General features: G+C 40.4%; 1 protein-coding gene and 1 long non-coding RNA gene across 3 annotated transcripts; one reads left to right on the plus strand and one right to left on the minus strand.

Moving 5' to 3' along the window:
- The first annotated feature begins 721 nt into the window (after positions 1 to 721).
- LOC115529840 (uncharacterized) lies at positions 722 to 5,365 on the plus strand. Of its 2 annotated transcripts, XR_003973657.1 has the most exons (10): positions 722 to 997; positions 1,436 to 1,528; positions 1,819 to 1,899; positions 2,033 to 2,101; positions 2,216 to 2,368; positions 2,498 to 2,894; positions 3,012 to 3,297; positions 3,509 to 3,690; positions 3,921 to 4,085; positions 4,666 to 4,712. XR_003973657.1 is itself a non-coding variant. In XM_030338922.1 (4 exons), exons 1-4 carry the CDS (start codon positions 3,512 to 3,514, stop codon positions 5,154 to 5,156), a joined length of 621 nt encoding a protein of 206 aa, XP_030194782.1. In that variant the 5' UTR covers positions 3,509 to 3,511; the 3' UTR covers positions 5,157 to 5,365. The 2 variants fall into 2 exon arrangements, 1 of the variants encoding a protein (XP_030194782.1); XM_030338922.1 differs by lacking the exons at positions 722 to 997; positions 1,436 to 1,528; positions 1,819 to 1,899; ... (2 more) ...; positions 2,498 to 2,894; positions 3,012 to 3,297 and adding an exon at positions 5,134 to 5,365 and having other exon boundaries at positions 4,666 to 4,919.
- A 328-nt stretch (positions 5,366 to 5,693) lies between these two features.
- On the minus strand, positions 5,694 to 7,279 carry LOC115529841 (uncharacterized). The gene is made up of 2 exons (XR_003973658.1): positions 6,470 to 7,279; positions 5,694 to 6,334 (listed from the first exon to the last, which is right to left on the minus strand). It is a non-coding gene; the product is annotated as an uncharacterized LOC115529841 (long non-coding RNA).
- Between the last annotated feature and the right edge of the window lie 4,001 nt (positions 7,280 to 11,280).

Below are 11,280 nucleotides of genomic sequence, written 5' to 3' on the forward strand. Positions count from 1 at the left end.
AGGTCTAAATCACGAAACTGAGGTTCATCCTTTCAAAGTAATGTACAGTCGGATTAAAACTAACAAATGTAACAGGATTTAATGGAGAGCTAGAGAGTCGACTTTTCTCTTTATATTTATTCATTTTTGTTTAAATTAATACTGAAATAATAATTTAAAAAAATATATTATATATATATGTATATGTCATTGTGGGCTGCCAGGAATGTTTCTGCGGGCTGCCATTGGCCGCACTTTGAGAACCAATGCCTTAGATTAATGGAAAGTTAGAGAGTTGCTTTAAGAGATCTAGAGGAAAATAGGTCTAAATGTTGAAAAAAATGTTGATATAGATGCTAAAATAAAAGTAACAATATATGATCTAACACTAGCAGTCCTTTTAAGTATTTTTGGTAGCATAAAAACAGGAATACTTAATGTTGAACGAATACTTAAAGGGACTCTTACCTTTGTTGCATTTTTACACTTTTTTTGGATAAGATTAAATTGGTATTAATAAGGTAATAACACTCTAAAATGCAAGACAGACCCACGAGGAGTAAAAACAAACAATTATTTCACCCTCATAATATTTAGTGAAAACTTCAACCAATAAGATTCTTCGGACCGAAGGATCTTATTGGCCGACAGACCTGTCTGTTTGCTAGATGGACATGCAGGTTTTCCGCGGTTTTCCGTCTGCTTCTTGTGGCGCATTCGGGCCCGCGTCATCAAGGCGCGTCCTCAAATAGAGGGTTTGTTTTGATTCCACGGCAGACAGTAGCGAGTAGCGGCTGATGATGGCAGACCAAAGTGGTACACCACGTACTGAAACAACCGCTCCCAGGGGGAAAAACAAAAGTTTAGCAGAGAAGGTCACCAGAAAAAAAGAACTCGATACTGCAAGAGGAAAACGTTGAGTAAACATCGGCTCTGCTTTTGAGCAATGGAGGGAACTGATGAAGCTGCAGCCAGAGCTAAAATCGGATGAAATGGTCGCGGAGTTTCTGCTGGAAAGGTATTTTTATTTTGCATAACCTAACCAAAAACATCATATAACCTTACGATTGATTTGTTGCAGACACTTACCGGAATCACGTTTAGCATAATGCTAACGGACCTACCGTTAGCTCCAGCTACTTAAGCAGTTTGCTCGGGAAATAAAGAAATATTCTCCACTTATAGTCTTCCTCACCGTTTTACACAGTACTAGTGTGCTTTAAATTGTTTTGGCTCATTCACACACACATTCATACACCGAAGGCAGCAGTTAGCAGGGTGCTAACTGTCCATGTGTGTGTAAATCATAGGTGTAAGTCATATCATATCTGTGTTTGTCGCTGTTTCCATGTTCAGTACAAGGTACAGTTTATCATATTTTAACTTTCTGCTGGTACAACCCGCCCACTCAGGTTAATATTTGTGTGTGCACTGCATGTGCATGTTTGTGTTTTAGTTACGGAAAAACAACGTCGACGCCAGTAAAACGTGGTTTCAAGAGGCCTCCTCCGCCACCATTGTCCACCATTGCCGAATCTTTTTCAGAACGGTAAGCCTTGTTTGTTAATGTTATCGTTTGCCCATCAACGTGGATCACACATGCGTTGTGTTTTGCGATGGCATGAACAAGTACATTGTTAAAAGTGATACGTTATTGGTGTGAAATCAAACCTAGAGCTGATGCTATACCGTTTCCCTACCCCATCAGAACATGAGAAATGTAACTGATGTTTCCAGAACACTATAAATCATCTCTACTCATGTGCTGTGTGGCAACAACAGCAACTTATCTAATGTTGTGAAAAATGCCCATTATTTATTTCATGTATACATCTGTAGAGAGGAGGATTTCTCTGTTCATGGAGTGGAGGGTTTGGACAGCTACTCGGCTGAGACCTCACTTCTCACAATACAAGCAAGGTACAGTGGTACCTAGGTTTTACTTGTCAAATGTTTAATAATAACATATTTTTAAAGTGAAGAGTCCTTTTATTCACTCATCCAAATGTATAATTATGTAATACTGACTTTCTTTCTGATTTCCTAAATGCAGTGTTACATCAGCAGATGAAAGATTGGGTGACATCAATGAGGACGCATTTAATGATGTAACAAACTCTATGTAAGTGTTTTCAAGGACATAAGATGAGACTTTTCATGATATTTTATGGGTTATTATTTCTGTAAATTCTGTGTATGTAACATAATGTAACTAGCTGGGGTTGTCTGTCATCAGCATTGACCACGATGAGGACGAATACGATCCTTCTTGGCATCCAGACATGGAGGCGCAATCAGATTTGCTGTTGGAAGAGGGGGACACTGTAGAGGAAGACTCTGACTGCAATGACAGCGACGACCCAGATTACGTGCCACTTTTTCGTGTGTGGTATGGTTATTATCAATCTTCATAACCAACCTGTTATGACATTTTTTTACCTGATTTTATATTTCGCTTATGATTATTAGTATTAATAATAATTTGAAACACTATAGAAATATTCTTTCATTTTTACAGCAAAGGCAGATCTCTGAATACTGGGTTCATCCTTGAAGAATGTCCATCAGTCACCATGGAAGACACTGTGCATGACACGGGAGACGACACAGATCAAGATGATCATGAAGAAGATCTCTCTGTGCTGGAGCAAGAGCAAGAGACACAACATCTTCCCCAAAAAAAGCAAAGAAGGCAACCATATAGATCAGAGATAACTGTTGAGGTGGAAGAGGATATAATTGGCAAACCGGCTTCTATTGCTTACCATGACTGTCTGAGGCAGCTTTGTGAGTTTGTTGCTTTGCCAATAGATTCTTGTAAAGGGAAGGACCCCATCACCCAAAAACAATGTCAGGCAAAAGGACCTTTTGAGATTAACATCAAGTCAAGGGTCACAGCTGCCGTCATTGAATGGGTAAGTCATGTTTTGGTAGCACATGTAATTTAGTTTTTAATACAAAATATTATCATTGTTTTATATTACTTCACTTATTAAATTTTTTCCATGTGTTTTCTCCTGCCCCTTTTTCAGCTGTGTCCTCAAGGTCATATCGTGTGGCGGTGGTCTTCCCAACCAACTTTAAAATTTGGCAGTCAGTTAGGAGACTTTCTAATGGCCACCAACATTTTGCTCACAGGCAACAACTACACAAAGGTGAAAATGCTTTTCAACTTCATGAATATGGGGATGATCAATGAGAGATACTTTGCTGGCATCCAAGACAACTACTGTGTGGACACTATAAAGGCGTTCTGGAATGCGAGAAGAGCCAAAGTGATTGCCAATGTGAAGACATTAGGACCAACTGTTGCTCTCGGTTAGTTTCACCGACACACACACACAGACATACATCAACACACCCATAGTAAACTAAAAACATAAACAATTATGCAAGACGCATCCACATTTTCACAGGATTTCTGGGTATGTTTTTCACTGTAATTTCTATAAGTAAGTGTATTGTCAATGTATTGAAATTATACATTATAACAAATTTTTTTTCATATTCATTTGAATTGCCTATTCAGGACATGTGGACAGGATTGCTGCACCATGTCACTGGAGAACACCAGTGGGGACTTGGCGGCTGTTACCATGGCCATAGCAACAAGGAGCTTATTCCAAAGGGAAGCACTGCACACCGCAAAATCACAGGACTGATCATGGATGAGAGGTGGTCAAAGACGATTCCAAAGTACTTGACCTTTAGGTAATGAGTCAGCCTTCAATATAATAAGCTTTTGTTTAGATGTGTTGTACTAGTAACATTTATTATTGTACAGTACATACATAATGGCCTTCTACAGAATGACAAGAAATGCAGCTCTTGTGTACTTTGGGATAATAGATTGAAACTACATTACTATTTAGTAATAATTGTTTTTGCTGAAGTTATGTAACCAATCATATCTTTAATTGTTCCTCCCTCTCTGATGCCAGATCCACTGGTGCCCTGGAGTGTTTCCATGCACACCTTCTGATGTACGCATCAAAACGAATCGCCTTCGTACCACCTGTGTATGCGGCCCGAACACTTTTAGCTGCCCTCGACTACAATGAACACTGCAGCCGACCCTACTATGTGAAGGCAGATGGCAAATACAGGTATGTTGATGTTTAAAACACAAAAAAATCATAATTCTGACTCCCCCGTGAACAGATAATTAGTAGATTTGGTGTGTAATTGGGTGCTGGTCAAAAAAATCATAGCAAAGCAAAAACCTTTACAGCAGTCACTTATAAGTGTGTCATTTGCAATAAATAAGATTGCACAGCTGTGCAATTGCATTTGTGGAAGGTATATTCCCTAGTAGTGTGTGTTGTCAGATTTTTAGCTTTACCACATTATAGGGGCCCACCAACCTACTGGTCATGCCGAAGTACTGTGTCTGTGCTGCACTCTAAAAAGTCGGTTGACCGCTGACAGGGCCTACCACCTCATGTCATAATGACATTTTTTTCCCCACTGGGCGTGACATGGTTGTGGAGGGTACAACGACAATGAGGTCAAGTCTGAAGTCTGTTTGAACATTTATTTGAGGAATTCAAAATACACCCTTTATATACTATATTGTTCTTTGATAGTCTATATCTTTTGTTTATTCTCCTTATAAAGTGAAACACATCTCATATCAACTTACCACATTTTTATTTGTTGGTAACTGTACTTTTTGTGTCCTGTCAGCTACCACAAAATGTACAACAAAAAAAGCGGTGGCTTCTGTCTGTACATAAAGAAGGTCAAGAAGAGTTATGAGTACATAAAAGACCTCCAGTGTGCCATCCTACGCTGCAAGTTGGACCAGTTGGCGGCAGGGAGGGGCATGCCTCGGAAAAGAGCGATGAGACCAGATGACCCCCGACGACTTGGGACTCTCAGTGGTGTCCCTGCACCATCAACGGAACAAATTTTGGAGACTCAACGCAGCAGAGGTCGTGGTGAGTTGACATGTGATTGTGACACCTACTGTTTTTTGTAATAACATCTCTCATTGGAGAAGGAGCATAACTTCTCCTTATATGTTACCTGTTAGATTGTCCATAAACGCATAATCGATAGAAGATAAAGTTAAATCTTTTTATCTGGCTAGTAATACCTAACTTTGCAATTTTGTCCAATGTTACATTTTGATTTTTATTACTCTCTGTCAAGGTGAACCACTCCCGCAAAAGTAGAAGACGATCTGCACCAACCAGGGCTTGTCCTGGCATCAAACCTGCCGTCTTGTCTGAAAGGAAAACCAGAGAACTCCGGATCTAAAGCAATATTTTCAAAATGTAGCCTTATGTCATTGGTTTCCATAATGTAAGATGTGTGTTTTTGGGATCACTGAATTCCCTCAGTAAGATTTTAAAACATTAAAACTTTTTTTCATAAAATCAAATTGATTCTGAAGTTCATACAGAATATGTGGAGAAATTAAACTAAGAGGCATTCTGTAAGCATTCAGTTGAAATTCAAAGAATACACTTCCTATATATACACTAACTAGAATACACTAACTTATAATATTAAAGACTTTCTGCACATCAGATGTAATGGTGGGAACGAAGCGCAGGAGCAGCAATAAGTCGTGTGATTTTCTGCATAGTGTAACCAAAGCATAAGAAAAACATGATGTAAGTAAAGGAAATGGCAGTTCGACATTTTTAAACTGAATTGACTTGAAAATTGACTATAATTGGAATTTCACAGATGTAAATCAACACAACAGAGTAAATATGTATTTTTAATTTAGAAACATGGGTCACTAACTATGGCCAAAATATACAGTAATAAGACAGTACCATGTACATAATTCACAGGGCAGGGTACACTGGGCTGGAGTCTATTCCTCATCTATACCATTTCGGCTAGGGATAAAACCTTTGTAGATCCCATTGGGGTCTGGGTATGTTTCACGTATTCTCCAAACACAGCAACTTGGTATGACAACTCTGTGGCCTTGTCCAAGTTGACCATACTGCCAAATTATATACTGTCTATATGCAGAAAAGCGGAACTGCCTGTGGCTTTCCCCCGGTGTTTGTGCATCATCTAATGCTCGGGAGTCATTCCAGATGCGTCTAGCCATGCGGAGGACCCCCGGCTGCAAGATGAAGGCATCCATGTGAGGCAGGACAGAGATGCAATTTTCCAGCGTTTGTCGGCAGCACACCTTCTCAATGTCTCTAATCATCTGCCTGCATCTGCCACAGACACACCACTCTGGTTGCCCGGGTGTTCGAATAATTTGGGAATCATCCTGAACCTGTGAGTGTGCCATCAGGTCAAACAGCATGCTTGGGTCCCTTTCCAGGCAGGTCAGAAGCAGCTCATGAGACTGTGTGATGTCTAGAGCTTGAATTCTAGCCTGAAATAGTAGATATTTTCATGTCAATAGATGTTGCAGAGGTCATGATTTTTAAAACAAATAGAAACATTGGCTGCTGGACATCTAATCCAAAGACAATAATAATAAGAAAATACTAATATGGTGCTGCTTTACCTGCTCAGCGGCAATCCTCTCCTGCTGAAATTGCTGAACTCTGAGTAGATCATCATGAGTAAGAACAGCAGGTCCACGTCCCCGGCGACCTCTTGCTCTTCTTCTTGCTCTGCTAGGAACATCTCTGCTGGTTCCTGGTCTCTCCTCATCACAGTCCTCTCCACCCTATGTCACACCACGGCCCCCCCTGCCTCTGCCTCGGCTGCCTCTAGAAGGGCCTGTTCTTTTTCTGGCTCCTCTGCTCGTTTCCTCTGCCTCCACAACTTGTTGGCCTGATGTGTTTGGTTTTTTTTTGTGTTGTGGAAAACCACGGCCCCTGCCTTTCATTCCCCTGCCATGGTTTCCTCTGCCTCCACTTTCAGTCCTTGCTTTCTTCCTTGAGGTGTCTTCGCCTGGAGAATCGTCATCATCATCGTCATCAATATCAATATCATCTTCCTCTGTGTAAACTTCAATGCTGTAGTCAGGATCTACTACACTGTCGTCCTAGAAGCACCAACATGTAAAAACAAAGACAGAACATGTTTTACTTTATAACAATATCAGGGTGAAGAGAGACATAGGAACACTTTCTGAAAATACATGTTTTGCATATTTTAATTTTACTATAAATCATATCACTGTGAAATTATTGTAGTGAGATTCGTGAGATCAGACAACATAAGCTGTGTCGAGTCTGATGATGGGGGGTGGGGGGAGGGGGAGACAGTCTGAAGTCAATAGGCTGGTTGTAGGTGTGAATCCACATAGTAGGCTACGTGAAGAGGGGAGATTTCTAAAATGCAGACAATGTTAGAAACCGCAGCAGTTTGCAATGTTACAATGTTTCCAATTGCAGATATACGAAGCTGTGCACCATGGGTGATCGGGCCTTTTCTGCTGCTGCCCCTAGACTATGGAACGCCCTCCCTGACCACTTGAGGGCTCCACAGACTACAGCTCTTTTTAAACGGAACCTCAAAACCCATCTCTTTAAAAGAGCATTTAGCTAAACTTTCTTTGAGGTTCCCCCTTTTTAATAGTATTTTCTCCTTATTATTTATTTTTGGTATTTTTTTCTCTGAAGCACTTTGAGATTCTTGAATATAAAGTGCATTATAAATAAAATTTATTATTATTATTATTATTATTATTATTATATAAGCATTCTATCATTTGAGATCATATTGCAATATTTCCCATTACAGTATGCTGATGAAGCTAACATTCAAGATCAAAAGCATAGCAAAATGTGTTTCCATTATCTCTGCCAACCTTTCTACATAATTAGGGCAGTGTGTTATTACTCTTGCTGTGGAGAACTCCCCAGGGTCCCACAATGTTTATTTATTATAAAGTTCGAGCTTTCGACATTGAAGAATAATTTTTTGAACAGAGTAATAAAGTTAACCACCGGTGGCCGTATCCGACGTTACACTGAAAACAAAACAGCTGAGACTGCTTATTATAAGGCCGCTATAACGTTAGATAACGTTAGCCGTACAGTGTTTGCAAGAAAATACAACGAATTCTACAAAAAAATGTATGACAACTAAAAGAATAAAGCAAATAAATGGTGCAAATAACCATTGAACTGAATATATATGTGTATGTAAATGCAGAGGCGGACAGAGTACACAGCTTCCTTACTTGAGTAAAAGTACAGATACCCCTTGCTAAATTTTACTCAAGTACAAGTAAAAGTACTACAGTCAGATGTCTACTTAAGTAAAAGTACTGAAGTACTTGTTTTTAAAAGTACTTGAGTATCAAGAGTACAAGAGTATGTTTCCTAAATATTGCATTACTACTGCCACAGTACTTACATTTATGTATAGAAACGTCCTACATGGAGTTATGAAAAATGTTAACACCTTGGAGAATGTAAAAGGAATTGAAAGTAAAATCAAGTTATTTTCATCTTTTTACCATGGCAATAGCACAATAGTATACAGTATAACAGTATACTCAAGAACATAAAAACAATTGCTCAGCTTACATAAATATGCAATATCAGAAAAGAAAATTCAGCTAACAATTCTATGTATGTGTGAGTTTCTCCGTTTTTTTATCAATCAAATCAACAATCGTCTCTCATCTAATTCTGACCATGGAGTTGGCTTTGGCGGAAAGCGAAGGTGATTGCTGATAGGCTGAGGGCTGTCCTAATCAGTTTGCACTCACGTGCGTGCGCAGAGGCAGTAGGTTGTAAGTCTGCTTGTGTAAATAAAGTTTCTTAAATAAAAGACCGCGGATGGGAACGAGGGGGTGGGGCATTGGAGGAAGGCGGGATGATTTGAATGTGCTGTAATTCTCAAATGCAACAAAGGTGCGAGTCCCTTTAACTGGTATATGAGACTGAATTCACATGTAACGTTATTATGCGGTGATTGCAGTCAGGAACAAAGGAACGTGCTATGTTGATGACAATGCTATATGAAACACTATACCTACACACACACATACACACATATATACACACACACAGATACACGCACACACAGAATATATGACACAACTTGTATTAACAATACAACAATATAATAAGGACAAAAGTTATAAGATGCAAGAAACACGCTAAATTATTGGGTTGTAACCATTGTAACAAAAGTTTGCAATGGTTTATTGGATGAGATGTTCCTCACTCATTCACAAAAATAATGTACACAGACTTGTACCTTTGCCTTTTTTCCGTGTTCCAAATTCTTTTTGGCCCCGAATCAAATGTTTTATCGTCAAGAATAGCCTAACGGATGATTGGTGTTGTTCCAGGCTTAAAACTCTTTATATAACGATTTTACGAAAATGAAATGGAGAAAATGAATGGAAATTCACCTCCGGTGTGGGTACCAGATTGACTCGGCTGCCAGATCGACTCGGGGTCCTGCGCTTACAGATGACTTATCGACACTTGACGCATCGACACAAGCCAACGGACAAAACCCGGAAGGGTTGTTTATAAACGGGGCTCAATCATAGACTTAAAAAGCAGCCCGTTCTTTCCCACAACAAAGCCATTAGAAACACGTCTAAAAGCACTGATGAATGCATATGTAACCCAGTTCCTGTTAGGGACTCTTATTCTGAAGGAGGAGAACGGAAGTGGCTGGGTGTGGGTTGCTGTTTTGACTCCGTGTTGGGAGCGCTGGAATTAAAGTGGATCGCCCCGTTCAGTGAATGGAGTTAACCGATTCTTCTTTTATATATAACCCAAGTATATGCATCAATAATTTGTACATTTGATTATTATTCATAGATTAGAAAACAGAAGGAGATCGTTTACAGGAAGTGCGTCATTATTGCGCATCTAGGACCCCGAGTAGATCTGGCAGCCGAGTCAATCTGACACCCACGCCGGAACCAGAGCTGTTCAAAATGGGGGCGGTCACAGCTCTATAGCATTGCCGTGTTCCAATATCCATCCTTCCATCAGTACACTTAACCGAAGTACACTATCCGTACTCACTAAGTGCGCTAATTTTCAGATGTCAGTGTTGTTCCAAATCGAATACTCCGTGGTAAACATCCCGCTATAAACATCCCGCTATATTACATTCTATTAATGTAGGCTATGTGGAAAATGCAACGACGTTGGCTCAGCCTGGCACTGCCCTCTTCCGCTACGTATCTAAGATGGCTGCCGTTGAGTACGAAAAGTGTATTTATTTATTTATTTTTTAAAAAATTGTATTGATAATTAGCAATGCAACAACAGCCAGGGGGTACAGAAATGGCAGACATAGAAAATACAAAATGCAGCATTAAATTATATAAAAATATTATAAAGAGCACACACACTAAGGGCCCTATTTTAACGGTCTGAAACGCAAGTGGGAAAGCGCAAAGCGCAAGTAGCTTTGTGGGCGGTTCTACGGCGCTATCGCTATTTTACAGGCGGATAAATGACGCTTGCGCCGCGGCGCAAGCGTCAAAAGGGTTGGTCTGAAGCAGCCTAATTACCCGTAGGTGTGGTTTGGGCGTAACGTGCAACAAACCAATGAGAGTGCCAGCTCCCATCCCCTTTAAGAGCCATGAGCGCATTTGAATCGGACGAGTTGATATTTTGACAGCGCGTCTGCAGTCTCCGATGAGACAGATGCACATGATTTTGCAAATGGCTTAGTTTATTGCCAAATAATGTGGCCTAATTCACACATGGAATAAGGGGTTTTCTTCCACAACTTCAGAAATACTGAGTCCTCAAATAAATTTCGGCAAAGAAAACGTATGATAGGCTATAACATATGATATGCGGTAACTGTGGTTCTATTTAATGATATACGCAATACATTATAAACATTGTTTCTTATCAGTATTGTATGCTATCCTAATATGCATGTGTCCCCGCGGTAATAGACATTGCCATTGATTGTATTATGCGTTACGTGTTTAGTTTGCCCAAGTGAAGGAGTTCAAGTAGGGGTCTTGTTCGCAAGTGAGGGAACTATGGAGCGTGAGATTGGCCGGAGAATCGGAGAAGCGGGGGCGGTATTGCGTTCGCTTTACCGCACCGTTGTTACGAAAAGAGAGCTGAGCCGCAAGGCAAAGCTCTCGATCTACCGGTCTATCTTCGTTCCTATCCTCACCTATGGTCATGAGGGTTGGGTGATGACCGAAAGGACGAGATCGCGGGTACAAGCGGCCGAGATGAGTTTTCTCAGAAGGGTGGCTGGCGTCTCCCTTAGGGATAGGGTGAGAAGCTCAGCCATCCGTGAGGAACTCGGATTAGAGCCGCTGCTCCTTTACTTAGAAAGGAGTCAGCTGAGGTGGTTCGGGCTTCTGGTAACGATGCCCACTGGGCGCCTTCCTTGGGTGGTGTTTCAGGCACGTCC

Source organism: Gadus morhua, chromosome 17, assembly GCF_902167405.1.
Source record: "Gadus morhua chromosome 17, gadMor3.0, whole genome shotgun sequence".
NCBI lineage: Eukaryota > Metazoa > Chordata > Actinopteri > Gadiformes > Gadidae > Gadus > Gadus morhua.